Source organism: Stigmatopora argus, chromosome 6 (genome assembly GCF_051989625.1).
Source record: "Stigmatopora argus isolate UIUO_Sarg chromosome 6, RoL_Sarg_1.0, whole genome shotgun sequence".
Classification (NCBI taxonomy): domain Eukaryota; kingdom Metazoa; phylum Chordata; class Actinopteri; order Syngnathiformes; family Syngnathidae; genus Stigmatopora; species Stigmatopora argus.
The window spans coordinates 7,034,706-7,049,978 of record NC_135392.1 but is presented as its reverse complement, the minus strand read 5'-3'; the positions used below and the strand labels follow the sequence as shown (position 1 = coordinate 7,049,978).

General features: G+C 40.6%; 2 protein-coding genes across 3 annotated transcripts in view; one reads left to right on the top strand and one right to left on the bottom strand.

Moving 5' to 3' along the window:
* The window catches only part of LOC144075259 (low-density lipoprotein receptor-related protein 1-like), an 88,942-nt gene that overhangs the window by 49,292 nt on the left and 24,377 nt on the right, over window positions 1–15,273 (top strand). For both annotated transcript variants that reach the window (XM_077602116.1, XM_077602117.1), the window contains exons 23-41: window positions 237–482; window positions 1,158–1,355; window positions 2,319–2,523; window positions 2,590–2,754; window positions 2,825–3,069; window positions 3,478–3,609; window positions 4,332–4,559; window positions 5,460–5,634; window positions 6,659–6,753; window positions 7,744–7,893; window positions 8,002–8,142; window positions 8,478–8,603; window positions 8,693–8,824; window positions 8,917–9,051; window positions 9,550–9,679; window positions 9,756–9,882; window positions 9,997–10,148; window positions 10,232–10,356; window positions 10,895–11,269. In XM_077602116.1, the coding sequence (XP_077458242.1) occupies window positions 237–482; window positions 1,158–1,355; window positions 2,319–2,523; window positions 2,590–2,754; window positions 2,825–3,069; window positions 3,478–3,609; window positions 4,332–4,559; window positions 5,460–5,634; window positions 6,659–6,753; window positions 7,744–7,893; window positions 8,002–8,142; window positions 8,478–8,603; window positions 8,693–8,824; window positions 8,917–9,051; window positions 9,550–9,679; window positions 9,756–9,882; window positions 9,997–10,148; window positions 10,232–10,356; window positions 10,895–11,269 (3,282 nt within the window). The remainder of the gene's footprint in view (window positions 1–236; window positions 483–1,157; window positions 1,356–2,318; window positions 2,524–2,589; window positions 2,755–2,824; window positions 3,070–3,477; window positions 3,610–4,331; window positions 4,560–5,459; window positions 5,635–6,658; window positions 6,754–7,743; window positions 7,894–8,001; window positions 8,143–8,477; window positions 8,604–8,692; window positions 8,825–8,916; window positions 9,052–9,549; window positions 9,680–9,755; window positions 9,883–9,996; window positions 10,149–10,231; window positions 10,357–10,894; window positions 11,270–15,273) is intronic.
* On the bottom strand, window positions 11,526–13,574 carry LOC144075260 (galanin receptor type 3-like). The gene has a single exon (XM_077602118.1). It carries the CDS (start codon window positions 13,137–13,139, stop codon window positions 12,135–12,137), a length of 1,005 nt encoding a protein of 334 aa, XP_077458244.1. The 5' UTR covers window positions 13,140–13,574; the 3' UTR covers window positions 11,526–12,134.

Sequence of the window (15,273 nt, the reverse complement as noted above, 5' to 3'; positions counted from 1 at the left end):
CATTCTAAAACGACAGCAGCAAGCATTACAGAAGCAAAACAATTTCGAATGCTCTGTATATCTTTTTGTGTATCTGAAACAAATTTCTCAATCCTTTCTTGTTTGTCCTATTAAACTGGAACCCAATCAGGGCTTACTTTCTGAAGTCATGTGGGGAGCTTCAAAAGATGACTTTTGAAGACATACAGTTGTGCTGCTAGTTCTCATACACTAAAGTCTCATTTATTCCCTTACAGACCTGTGTTCATTAGACAATGGACACTGTAGCCATAATTGTACTGTTGCCCCTGGTGAAGGCGTGATTTGCTCTTGCCCACTGGGCATGGAGCTGGGTTCAGACAACAAGACTTGCCAGATCCAGAGCTTCTGTGCCAAACACCTCAAGTGCAGTCAGCGCTGTGAACAGGACAAGTTCAGTGTGAAATGTTCATGCTACAAGGGATGGGAACTGGAGCCTGATATGGAAAACTGCAAGAGCACGGGTAAAACACAAGAATGTTTATTGGAATGTTAAACACTAGTTTGCCGTTTAAACACCTGATTGCCAGACCCTACATAGAAGGGGATAAGAGAAAACTCACATTGCACAAAGATAACATTCAAACACCACAGTGGAAGGCCACGTCCTGGATTTGAACATACAATCTTTAAACGGTAATGCGGATGTACTAAACGCTTTACTCGCCACGCTGAAGAAGTAAGTCTACAAAGGATAACGTGAAACTGGACAGTAGCTGTTAATATAACACAAGAGTGTTTTAGCCTGTGGTAAAAGACAAGCCCTAAGTGCTATTAAGTAGTGAAGATGAGTGAGGAACATGCTCACTTTGAATCAGCTTTAAATCTAAGTGTTCAGTGATGCGCTTCCAAAAGCACAAATCTCATGATGAATGATCCTGCGGTTCCATGCCAGGCCTTTTATTCCTCCTGTGGCTTGTCTAGCTGTCTGCTAGACACAAATAGTGTGTGTATTTTTGCTAGGCTGCAACCAAATGGGATTTGAGTGCTTTTCAATCAATGGACCAGCCGTATGTAGGTGTGAACTGCTTAAATAAGTCACACTGAGAAGTGGCCCACTGAGGCTTGAACACTTTGCCATCTGGTTGACTGCGTCCTTTAAAATTGTGCCCTCTGATTGTTATCCTCAATTTCCACAGATCCTTTTAAACCGTTTATCATTTTCTCAAATCGCCATGAGATACGTCGCATTGATCTCAATAAGGGAGAGTTCAGTGTGCTGGTCCCTGGCCTGAGGAACACCATCGCCCTTGACTTCCATCTTAGCCAGAGTGCCCTCTATTGGACTGACGTTGTGGAGGATAAGATCTACCGTGGGAAGCTGTCTGAGAATGGAGGTGAGATTTCTCTTGATTTTCCCTGTTAAATTTATTGCTTTCAAATGACCAATTTGGAACACATCTTAGTGGTTTGATATTCAAGGTTTGGACAATCCAAACAAATTTTCATTTTTTTATTCACAAACATAATCAGGTTTTCTTTGACTGGAACTTTTGTTTCTAGGAAGGTCTTCTTTTGAGGTGGTAACTTTCCGTCTTTTTTTATTATTGAATTGGCTGTTATGAAAACACTACCATTGCCAGTACCGATAAAAATGACTCAGTATGTGTAGCGTTATGGCATCTTGATAACTCGGTCCTGAGCCTTCTTATTTGGCTGTTTTTTGTCCATTTTTAAGTACTTTTTATTCTGTCTTTATAAGGTTAGGGTTATTGATCATGCTGATATGTTTATAAGGTTGTACATTAGAGGCAGCATGCAAACTTATGCAACTGAATGAGGGATTGTTTTTAGATCAACTCAAACCATGTCACTTTTTTTTGAATAGCTGCTTTCACAGACATTGCAGTTCACCGAACATGCAATCTAGTTATTTGAATGACTGATTTTGCTTCCCCTGAAACATTCAAAGACTGCTTAAGTGAGTTAATGCAATGCAATGTTGGCTCTGAATAAATCTCGGTTGCTTTCATTTACATAATTTGAAAAGCCTGAAGCAACGCAAATCACTGCTTTGGGGCCGATCTTAACGTCATGAACTATGAATGCTAAAATGTTATTCAAATTGTTTAAAAACAAGCTCAATTTGCAAATATTCACTCATTTTATATTAGATTTTATTTGTTCTTACAAGAGCACCATTTATGATGGACCAAGTGCTTGAGCAGTTTCTCCTAATTAAAGAAGTCTTAATACCAATAAAACATTCAATGCATGTAAGCGAACTTAACATAGATGAACAGTGACATTAATGTGTAAACCAGTTTGTCGATAATAATAATAATAATTTATTTTTTTAGCTTTAACTAGCTTTGACGTGGTAATCCAGTACGGTCTAGCCACCCCTGAGGGTCTGGCAGTGGACTGGATAGCAGGAAACATTTACTGGGTGGAAAGCAACCTGGACCAAATAGAGGTGGCCAAACTTGACGGCACCATGAGGACAACGCTGTTGGCAGGAGAGGTGGAGCATCCTCGAGCTATAGCCCTGGATCCCCGTGACGGGTAACACATGCACTGTGCCCTGCACTTCCTCAACCGCACATTTCCTAAAACATAAACTCTTGACAGGATCCTCTTCTGGACAGACTGGGATGCCAGTTTACCGCGGATTGAAGCTGCTTCCATGAGTGGTCAAGGCAGAAAGACCATCCACAAAGAAACGGGTAATGGAGGCTGGCCAAATGGGCTCACCGTTGATTATCTGGAGCGCCGCATTCTTTGGATCGACGCCAGGTACAGCTCAGCAGGCTTTTGGGGCGCAAATACTTGAATAGAGTAAGAAATCCAATAAATTGAATTTCAGGTCTGATGCCATTTACTCGGCCAAATATGATGGTTCTGGCCTGATTGAGGTCCTGAGGGGCCACGAGTATTTGTCTCATCCTTTTGCTGTCACCATGTATGGTGGGGAAGTTTACTGGACGGATTGGAGGACTAACACTCTGGCTAAGGCCAATAAGTGGACCGGCAGCAACGTAACTGTCGTCCAGAGAACCAACACGCAACCTTTTGACCTCCAGGTCTACCATCCTTCTAGACAGCCTGAGGGTAAGAAAAAAGTAAACTAGCAAACAAGATGGACTGTTTTTTAAACTGCATAAATAACGGTTTTCTCTTTATTTAAATGTGAAATACATTAGTAAATGTAGAAGAATGGATCTATAAACTATATTTGTCCAATATTACATATTTGATAGTTCTCTAGAAAAATATATCCTGCTGGCGAAACTGCTTAAAATTCCCTCCATCTACCCTACTCATCTTCTATTACTGCTATAATAAAAATGGGAATCGTGTTGTGGGTGAGTTTCTTACCTAGAACATTTGCCTTGCTCATCATATTCTCCAGGGAACACCAATGATTGCATTATTAACTATGAAGACCAAGGAGTCCTTAGATCTCTCAGAATGTGTGAAAATTGTGATTTTAAAAAAACCGTAAATTTTTCTCTACAGCACCTAACCCGTGCGCTGAAAAGGATGGCAAGGCGCCCTGCACTCATCTATGCCTCATCAACTACAATCAGACATTCTCGTGTGGCTGCCCCCACCTGATGAAGCTCGGGCCTGACAAGCGTACTTGTTATGGTAGGCATGAACACACATACAGTAGCTGCAGCAGAAGACGAAATCTTGACTCACTCTTTCTCTCTAAGATTGCCAGTAATTCCCTTTTGCTTGCTTGTTGAAAAATAGAATGTAATCCCTGTTCTTGCTGAATAATTTTGTTTTTATTTACATATACGTGATCGTGAGGATGAGAGTAGTAAGGTATTAAACAATCTTTTTTTTTCTTCACTTTGAGGTGCCATTATTATGACAGTTTTGGAGACCATTGAAGTGACTGTGTGTTTAGTCAGCGTATGAGATTAGTATTCAGTGGAGGGATTGCTATTCTCTTCAGGGGTAATGGAATGGAGAGGCCCGTTCTTGTCTGATGCAGGCATTCACCGCAACCCTCGCTCACCCAGCACCTCGCCTGGCTGGGCTGATCCATCTTGACACTGTTATTATTCCCCTCCTTCTCCCTTTCACACTTCCTTTTTTCCTGTCTATCATCTACAGGCTGCTGCGCCAGTTAAGTGATAATAGGTAGTGGACCTTTGCAATTGTAATGGATATGTTCTCATTGTATTCAATCGCATGCGCACAACTGCAGTTGAGTGAGGTAATCAGACTTAATTTAGGTATGTTGAAGCGGCAGGAACATGAAGTTTTTTTCAAAGTGAGCGTAATTACCAAATCATTGTTTTCGAGCCTTTGGTCTTCAGAGATGAGGATAAAAATAATCTCATGATCTCTTTTCTCAGAGTCTCGTCAGTTCCTGCTGTACACCCGTCAAATCGAGATCCGAGGAGTGGACATAGATAGTCCTTACTACAACTACATCATCTCCTTCACCGTGCCTGACATCGACAATGTGACCGTGGTGGATTACGACGCAATGGAGCATCGCATCTACTGGTCGGATGTTCGTACGCAGACCATCAAGAGAGCTTTCATCAATGGCACTGGAGTGGAAACTGTGATTTCTGCTGGTATGACTCATACATATATATATATATATATACACATATGTCGTTAAATTCTGTAATCACGTTCATGTGAAAGAGTGGAGAACTAAATTGATATCATTTCAAAACAGTGCGCACATGTGGTTTGAATCCAGATTGTATGAACAAGGGTGCATTAATATGCTACTTCGACTTACAAGTGCCCCAATTTTACCTCATTTTGGCAATATTTTGCTTTTTATTCCTGAAAATATTTGATTTATGACTGAACTTCATTTATGCCGATTCTCAAGTAAATTACAAAACAAAGGTAGCAATTCATGCATGTATTGTGCATTTATTGAAAGCTGTTGCTTTTATCATGGCATGAAAGGATTGATGGTTACAGGTCACAGGACAATTTAAGCGTCTACATCTAGGAAGAGCCATCAATAAAACTATGGAAAATTATTTTAAATTATTTAGTGCAATGGTTCTCAAAATGTGGTAAGAGTACCAAGAGTGGTACGCAGATTCCCTCTAGTGGTACGCCAAAGATTGGTTGAAATAAATGTCTACATTCGACTACAGCCAACCAAATATCAAGTACATTCATTTGTATTCAAATTAGAAAAGATTTTGCGAATAATGTTGAATAAATTGTTTCTTTTGAATCATTAAGGAACAACAAGTGTAATACAATGGAACTGAATCCTTAATTATATTGCCTTGTTTACAGAAATCCAAGCTTAAAGTGTGGTTTACAAAAATAAATAGAACCTCACCGCAGAACCTTTTGGCCTACTACAGTATCATATTTTAATGTTGACCCTGATGGAGTCAGTCTAAGACTCAAATATTCCCTGAGGTGGTACTTGCTGTATAATGTTTGAGAACAACTGATTGAGCTTGAGCTTATCCCGTTGTATGTTTATTTGTCTTTAGATCTGCCTAATGCTCATGGCCTTGCAGTGGATTGGGTGTCCAGGAATCTGTTCTGGACTAGTTATGATGCAAATAAGAAGCAGATTAATGTTGCAAGACTGGATGGCTCATTCAAAAATGCTGTGATCCAAGGTCTGGACAAACCTCACTGCCTGGTGCTGCATCCTATTTTGGGGTTAGTGATATAAAAATGTCTTCAAGCTCTATCACACTCCATCCAGTACAGCATATTCAACCATCACAAACTGTATCACCTTTAACCTATAACATATCCTCTCGTCCCATTCTTAAGGGAGGTTTCACTCTACTGGTTTCTGAATTATTTACAGTCTGTCTGTTCCTATTTCTGGTTCCTTGTTTGTCCTCCATCCTTCGTGTCCTTTAGTGTTGAGCAACTGTCTGTTTTCCTTAGTGTCTTGACATTTAATCCCCCGCCGAGCTCCCCAAACCAAAAACCTGCCTGGCCTCTCTCCTAATCAGCAGAGCAGAGACAGACCATCTGTATTTATATACAATCTGTTTTTGTCATGCAGGAATTTTTCCCTCTTTTTTTCATTTTGGAAGTGAATTAGAAAGTTCCTGTAGTAAATGATGTGGCTTTTTGTCTTTTATCTACTCCTTCCTGCCGTACAAACACTTGTGCTCTCTTTAACAGCACACTTAAATGGAGGAATGTTTCCGACGTGATCATTGTTGTTGTGCGGCAAAATGAGAAGCAGATGCTGGTAGAAGTGGTTGTCCTCTTTCTGACACTAATACACTGTAGTATATGTTTTCGGGGGTATGTGCGAATTGGCAAAGAATTTTAGGGGGAGGGACAACAGTCTGCTGTATCCTCCACTGATTTGAAGTGAAGACCTTTTGCCAATAAAATAAATGTTGTGGTAGGAGCCTGAGAGAGATTGTACACGTTACTTTGAAAAAAAAACTACTCAATCAGCGACCCAGAGGCCTGCAGCTTTGTAGAAAAAATAAGGCAATACATGTACTGCTTTCTGCTATATTTTTTAGACACTAGGACTCAAACTTTTAAGTTGTAAGAGTAATTTTTACTTCCACTGGCGACAAGTTTATGGGTTAGTCTTTACTGGTTTCCAAAGGTTTCCAAAGGAAAAGCCTATTTATTTTGGCGCCAGTCTGGATGCAGCAACATTTTAGCCACTTTAGTTTTACTAATTTCTTCATTCTGCCTTCCTCAGGAAACTCTACTGGACAGATGGGGACAACATCAGCATTGCCAACACAGATGGCAGCAACCATAGTGTCCTATTCACCAATCAGAAAGGCCCTGTTGGTGAGTGGGTACATCTATGCTTCCTTAGGCTCCTGTTCAAAGACCCCATATGGCTAGGATTACAGCATATGCTATAGATCAAGTGAAAAGAAAACACAGAAATATTTTTTATTTTTTATTTGTACACTTCGTGGTGAAAGCTTTTAATCTCATTATACTTTTATAATGACAATAAAAGCATTCAATTCAATTCAATATGTCAGTCCTTAACCACCACCGTCGCTTGTTTTGCGAGTTTTTTTTTTAATGTTCACTTGAGGTTTATTGTCCATTTTATAGCCTGAGTTTATCATCGCATTGTTTACACTCCTTTAGGAAGAGTCTGCTTTAACCATGACCAGACTCAATGCAGATGTCTTTCTTCTAAAGATTATGTTTGCAGGAAAAGTAAAAATAGTTCATTTCTGAGTTTATGTATTATTATGGTTTTTTTTTATTTATATTGTGTTTATGTTAAAAACACTAATTGTAAAAGGATGTCAAACTTGACTTCGGTGTGTTAACCACATTTGCTTTGAAGTGATTTATTCTAATTGATAATATACAGTAAATGGGAGTTGCTTACTTATTGGCTACTAGTCTTTTAGTGTTTTAGGTGTATTATTGTTTCCAAAATTCTGTGCAATAGAGATAGTTTGCAGTGAACCCCCAAAATATATGTGGTGAAAACGATCAGAGCTACCTAAAGTACAAAAGCCCTTTTAAATACAGCAATCTCCACCAGATTTTAAAACTGTTAACCTTGCAGTGTTTGTTGTTGAGTGAACACACAATTTAGTGCAAACTATTTGGGATCTTATTAAAAGATTGTAATCTCAGTCGATCAAAGGCAACAACACCACTAACAGGATGTACCATCTGTTGTTGTAACGCTGTGTCTTGGCTACTATGCAGGATCTCAGTATAACTTAGTAAATCTAAATTCTCCCCTCTGTGTGAAAATAAAGTTGAACTCAATATCATCTAAATTCCTTAACTCTTTTTTTACAGGGCTCTCCATTGACTTTGACGCTGAGCAGCTGTACTGGATCAGCTCAGGAAACAGTACCATCAACCGTTGCAAGCTGGATGGTTCTGGGTATGAAATACTCGAAGGAGTCAAGGGCAATCTAACCAAAGCCACTGCTCTCGCTCTTATGGGTAATCATCCCAATTGCTTTTTGCAAATTTCATGAATTTCAGTATCATTTTATCATATTAATGACTCTGCTCAATTTGGTTCTCCTCATTCTGTGTTTCATCCTGCAGGCGATAAGCTTTGGTGGGCTGACCAAGGAACCGACCAGATAGGAACATGTGACAAGAAAGATGGAGGCAATTGGAAAGTACTGAGGAACAGCACATCTCCAATAATGCATATGAAAATATACAATGAAACTGTACAGAAGGGTAAGTCTGACATTCATATTAGACTAAAAAGCAAAAGCATCTGCAGCACAACTAATAAAATGCACAATCTTATTAGAACTACTACAAGTCCCATAAGAGAAAAAAAATCTGATTATATTTGAAGTTATAAGCCTCTTACTAGAAAAAAAAAAACAGTTATTTCCATTTCTTACATTTCTTAATCATCTGTTTTGGTTTAAATTGTTTATGGGAGGTCATTCAAGTTCTCTTTCTCTTGCCAACATTGAAACTTGTTTATCTCAGCGAATGTACATTTGTTTCAATCTTTACTTCTCTATGTTTTATGTGTTTGCTTTTATGCTTTTTGTTTCTAGGCACCAATCTTTGCAGCCATAACAATGGTGACTGTTCCCAGCTGTGTCTCCCTACATCACCGACCACCAGAGCCTGCATGTGCACTGCAGGATACAGCCTGCGGAGAGGACAGCAGTCTTGCGAGGGTGCGGCCTAGTATTTCACTGCACTACGCCCTTGTAAACAGCATGTAAATGGGATCAAGAAGTTATTAACGAGTATGTGTTTGTCGTAGGTGTTGGCTCTTTCCTCCTCTACTCCGTGCATGAGGGCATACGTGGTATTCCTTTGGACCCATCAGATAAGTCTGATGCCTTGGTGCCAGTGTCAGGCACTTCCCTGGCTGTGGGCATTGATTTCCATGCTGGTAATTTGACAGCAAAGACACTTGACACACTCATTAAAGCCACTAAGAAATGCTGCACAATTCATATTAATCAATCTTCCTTTTTCTGTCAGACAATGACACTATCTACTGGGTGGACATGGGTCTGAGCACAATAAGCAGGGCCAAGCGAGACCAGACATGGAGAGAAGATGTGGTCACTAATGGTATTGGCAGGGTGGAGGGCATAGCTGTTGACTGGATAGCAGGTGAGAGGAACGACGAAGGCTCCGAAAATGATGCATGCAGCTATCTAGGACTTCAAAATCAGTGTGACTACATTCAGAAAAAAAGGACGAGAGCGGTCAGAGCACAGGCTACACCAAGACTTAAATAGTGTATAAGTAAATTGCTACAATTCCGAATTATGAAAATTTGTAAAGACAAAAAAATGACATTGACAGATTCTGAACTCATTTAACACATTTTAAATTGTAATGGGTGGCCAAGATGATGATAGTATAGCTAAAGAAGAGATAGAAAATTGAGACAAGATGAATGCTATGGAGCTTAAGTGCAGATTTGCAGTTTTGAGAGATGTGATAGTATGCATTTTTAGCAGATGTTTTGTGTAGAATTTTCAGGGTCTTAAAATAGGTCCGACAAGAGTATCACATTTCACTGACATACAGTCGATAAATGCAATGCATGAATCGGCGTGCCCGGAAAATTATGCAACGTCATCATTTCTCCCGGTTTCCTCTCAGAAAACATCTACTGGACGGACCAAGGCTTCGACGTTATTGAGGTGGCCCGTCTGAATGGGTCCTTCCGCTATGTAGTGATCTCCCAAGGCTTGGACAAGCCCCGTGCAATCACTGTTCACCCCGAGAAAGGGTGAGGAGTCAGCTGTCTTCAGTTTGCCTTGTTATATCTCTCGCAGTGGATTATAAGACGGGTTGTCTGTGTGCAGTTACTTGTTCTGGACAGAATGGGGCCAGTACCCTCGTATCGAACGCTCCCGACTGGATGGCACGGAAAGAGCTGTTTTGGTAAATGTCAGTATAAGCTGGCCAAATGGTATCTCCATTGACTATAAGGTACGCTAACAAACAACTCATTCTTGCATCCCACACCACAATGTTAATAGTGTTAGCTTAGTGCTCCACTTTGGTTTGAAAACATCACTTTTTTGCACTGTGTGCCTACTTCAGGAAAGTTTGCTGTATTGGTGTGATGCCAGGACAGACAAAATTGAGCGCATAAATCTGGAGACTGGTGAAAATAGGGAAGTGGTGCTGGCCAACAACAACATGGACATGTTCTCAGTGTCCGTTTTTGAGGGCTACATCTACTGGAGTGACCGGTTAGAAAGTTCTTATTTCCCTTGATATAGGGTTTTTATCAAAAGTAATCTTCCTCTATTGCCCTTTCCTTGTTGTCAAGCAGAACTCATGCCAATGGCTCCATAAAGAGAGGCAATAAAGACAATGCCACAGATTCTGTGTCTTTGCGGACTGGGATTGGGGTACAGCTCAAAGATATTAAAGTTTTCAACAGGGCCAGGCAGCAAGGTGAGCATTTGTCTTAAAACAGTTCGTCTCATACTGTACATTTGTAGTCCAATACATAAGCATATGATGGACAGTTTAGTACTTAAGTACTTAAATAGTGCAATTAGAAAATAGTTTTTTTTTCAAATATTCACTTTATTAGCATTTCTGTCACACTTTAAATTTTATATAGGTGAATGAACCACAAAGTGAGATAATAATATGGTACTTAAACTGTCAAGGAGGTCATTTCACAATTAGAATTTCCTCACTCTTTAATATTTAATTTCTCAAGGTTTACACAACTGCAAAATTATGAACTTGTTATGTCAATTATGACATGTTAATGAAAATTGAACATTATCTTTACAGAGGGAGCATTCATAAAAAAACTATTATTCAAATTCATTAGATTACGTTAAAAATATAATGAAGGTCAAAGCAGGTTAATACATCTTTTTCATGCTTTTTTCCAGTCTATAAGGCTTACCATACTCTATTAAAAGTGTTTTGGGAAGGTAATTGAAAACATATTCATGACCATCCACTGTTTGTACAGGAACAAATGTGTGCAAAGTCAAGAATGGCGGCTGCCAACAGCTTTGTCTGTACAGTGGCGAGGGACGGCGCACTTGTGCCTGTGCACACGGCATGCTGGGCGAAGACAGATGCAGCTGCCGCGACTATGACGGCTACCTGCTTTACTCAGAACGCACCATACTAAAGAGTGTTCACCTGTCAGATGAAAACAACCTAAACGCTCCAATAAAACCATTTGAGGATCCTGAGCACATGAAGAATGTCATCGCGATGACCTTCGATTATAGAGGAGGAGGAGGGAGGGGAGCCAATCGGGTCTTCTTCAGCGACATTCATTTTGGCAACATCCAGCAGATCAGTGATGATGGGTCTGACCGCAAGACTGTCGTAGAGAGTGAGTATTCCTGCTTCCGAATTTGTTCTGAACAATTAGATTAGATTAGAATTTTATTTCATTCCGTTTTGAGGAAATTTCTTGGTTGCAGTAGCAAGACAGACACAAGACATTGTAGACCTAGGTAAAAAACTGGAGCCAGACACAGGAAGTCCACAAGGTGGGGACCTTCTGCAGACTGAGACTGAGGTCCCACAGCAGTCTGGAGGTTTTAAAGATCATCTTCCTTGCCTAGATCCTCCTAAACTGTCCTATCACCTAATGAGCAGCAGCGGAGCCTATAGATTTTATTTATAATTTTTCACAATTTTTGTGGCCTGTAACTAACTTACTACCAGCTCAAGACACAGAGTATGTATTATGGTAGTCAGTAAAAAAAAAGGAAATTGATCATTATAACACCCATTAATGGCAGTGTCCTTCCTATCCATTTGGAAGTCTAAATATCTTTGAACTGTATGACCAAAACTGAGATTCTTTTCCCAAAGATTAGCTGTCAGACCCCAAAAATGCACCAATTGCTTAACTTTGATTGATTGGTAGAATAAATCTAGAATTAGCTCTGTCATCTTTGTAAAGTTTGGAAAAAGGAACCATGTTTACGGTTTTGGCAGAAACATAAGAACACAGACACAAAACAGAGCTAGGTTAATTACATCATTTTAAAATTCTTTTTGGCTGTCTTTAATGATTATGTAATATGCATGTCCATAACAAGGTTGTCTGTATTCTCATAAAAAAGACAGCATTCTTCACAACATGTTGCATAATACTCTGGAGTGCCCATTCTTTGTAAGCAGATTTCCAAATGATTAATTGTAACTCCCACTGGTAATGATGTTTGATGCTCGCCGAGTAATCACTGTCAGTCAGGCAATTGTCCCCCACTGGCTCTCTGCCCTTCCCTCTTAAATAACCTCAGCAAATCTTGTCTGAACCTCTGAGAGATGAGCACATAAAGAATAGGGTTTAACACAGTTGAAGCAATAGCCATCAATCGTGCGAACACGCTGAACGAGCCGTAACGTGGTGAGCTGCCAGTGGCCCCTGAGCTTTTGTCAGATAGCAAGGCCAGTGTCAGACCATAGGAAGGCAGCCAGCACAAAGTAAAGGCAACCACCAGTAAAGCTGATATCTGGGTTACCTTGCTTTGGTACCGTTCTACTTGCGGAGCCTGAACAGTATTCCGAGTCTTCCAGAGGAACGAGTAGATGTTTCCATATGCAATGGCGATGGTGACCAGGGGAAGCAAAAAAGACACCAAAAAGTGGACCAATCCATAAATGAGCTGATCTCTGTGGTAGAGGAATGCGAAGCAAGCAAGACCATCGGGGTCATTAGGTAGGGGTCCTACAAACCGAAACACCAATTGGGGTGTTGCCAGGCAGCAGGCCGGGATCCAAAGAAGCGCAGCCGTTATGGCTACGTGGCGTGGACAGAGGAAGCGATACGTTTTGGCAGGGTGCACTACTGTCACGTAGCGCGACACTGCGAGGGTTGACAGCGTGAAGGCGCTGGCTGATGAGCTGGCTGATCCCAAAAAGCCTGCAAGGCGACATAGGAAGTCCCCGAAAGGCCATCGTTGCATGGCGATGGCAGTTGTGTGGAAGGGAAGCGTGGCGAGTAGAAGAAGATCTGCAAAGCTTAGAGCCAGAAGCAGCATATCTGTGCCTGTTCCTGTCCGAGACATCCGCATCCTGCTCCTCTTACATAGGATCACAATGACTATGGTGTGGCCCCCTACGCCCAATACTAAGATTAGAATGTCAAATATCGGGACAAGGATCTGTTCCACGTTGCTGGCTCCATCGTCACTGCTGTTGTTGAGTGGATCTCCAACCCATTCAGAATTAAATAGCAGCATTTTCATTTCTTCACTTAAGTCCTTCAATTGTGCTGTCACTGCTGTAGTGCCTCAGGAGGTCATAAAACAGAAGATAAGATGCGTGGAAATGATTGCTCACATTGTGGATGACTGACAGTTCAAGCAGGAAATGAAAAACAATTTCCAACCATTTCTTTAACCGTCATGGATAAAACACCACAGAGCCTGAAATGGTTGTTAAAAACATGACACGCATTCAAAAAATCAACTAATGCTCCTCTTTTCAGATGAATGAGAAGAACTAAATCAGTCCTTAAGAGATCCTGGTAAATGTATCTGAGTTTGAAAATATTCAAGGTTGTTTTGGTCCCGATCACCTCATGACATCTTGGTCAGGTTGGTTGTCTCCCATCTATAATCAGCCGTAGTTGTACCGCGAAGGAGGTCACCTCTTGAGAATTGGCTAGTAGCAAAGGAGGGAGAGAAATGCCGAATAGCTTTACAGCAAGGCGAGATGGAGTCGAGTCACTGGCAGGTGAACTCTGGACCGAATATCACATAGCTTGACAGGGATTGGCTGGCCTGCTTGCTGTGGGTGGTTCCTCCGAGAAAGATTTTTTTTTTCTCATGTCCTCCAGCCCCTGGTCAGCGCACAAAAAAGGATACTCTCATTTATGTTTTTAAACACATATGGCTGAAAAATAAGACACAAGATTCGAGAAAGTAAGAACATTAACTTGAATCCCATCTATGTAGACATCTAATTAAATCAGACAAAAAAGCACAACCTGGAGTATATGTGTGCAATCTGATTAGATGCATTAACTGGAAGTAGTGGAGTGCAATCGCATTGCATCAAAGGCAGATATTTTTTTCTTTTTGTATCTCATTAACTTGTGCACGTTGACTAATCAGACTCCGGTATATGGCAAAAATATTGAGAAACAGTCTCTTACTGTTTGCTATAAAAAAAAAAATCTGGGTAATTATTGACTGATGATAACAAACGCTCACCTGGTAGCACGTTTGCATTTACTAACAGTTTCAGTGTAGATAGTCGTTGGCAACATTACCTAGAAATGCCCTAGACCCTTGTGTGGTTCATTGTGAAGATAACCCCAAGTGGATTGGATTGGATAACTTTATTCATCCCGTATTCGGGAAATTTCATTGTGACAGTAGCAAGAAAAGGCATAGTTATAAGTTAGACAGTACAGTCGCAAAGGCCACAGAACAACAAACCAAAAGCAAAAGCACAAAGTACAAGGCAAATCAAAGTCAATGGGATCGTTAAGAATCACCAAATCAAATCATTAAGACAGAAAAGCAGTAAAAACACAAAACGAACAAGAGTGGACGGAGCTACCGCCACCGGCTGCCACTTGAACGGCGCCATCTTGGTTTCGGTAGCAAAAACGGATAGACTCAAAAAGACGTTGTAAAGTTGGACAAAAACTGAAAGAAGTGGAGAGTCATAATTTAAAGGAGAAAATAGTAGGATAATTGATTTGCTCAGAGTGGGTGGAAATGCATTCACTGGGCTCTCTAGTGACTCGTCCAGAGATCAAATGTGGATTCACGTCCATGCTATTGCACTGCAGATATTGAGCTTCAGTTTCAAGTGTCTCACATAGTGGTGAACCTGACCGTCTGGCCACTGCTGTTTAAAGATAGCAGCCCCGGAAAGGCAGTTTCAATCAATAGACCCTCACTGTTTGGGTTCATTAGCAGCAAGATGATTATTAGCTGTTGTGGTTAATATGACAGGCGGCAAATGAAGTAGGCAATTAGGACATTGTGTCCCTCCATCAAACATACTTCAAGGTTGCTAGATAGATAATTCTACTTTTGCCTCTCCTCTCTTGATGAGCTTTTTCCACTCCTCTCTTGATGAGCTTTTTCCAAGAAAAAAATAATATGAACCTTTGTAACCGTTGTTGTGACCTTTGTAGTGAGGTAATTTTTGCAGAAAACCTGTGAGTCACACAGTGTTTATGAAGCTGGCTCTTTCACTCTGTCGCCTTTCTCTCAAAGTTATGGAGCTGAAATGCTACCCTTCTTTTATCCATTATTTGTATTTAAGCTTCATCCTATCTCTCATTTGCAGCAGTGTTTATATGTGGAAATGTGTGGGAAAACAGCCATGCAATGTTCTCTGATGCATGTGCTTTAAATAGCA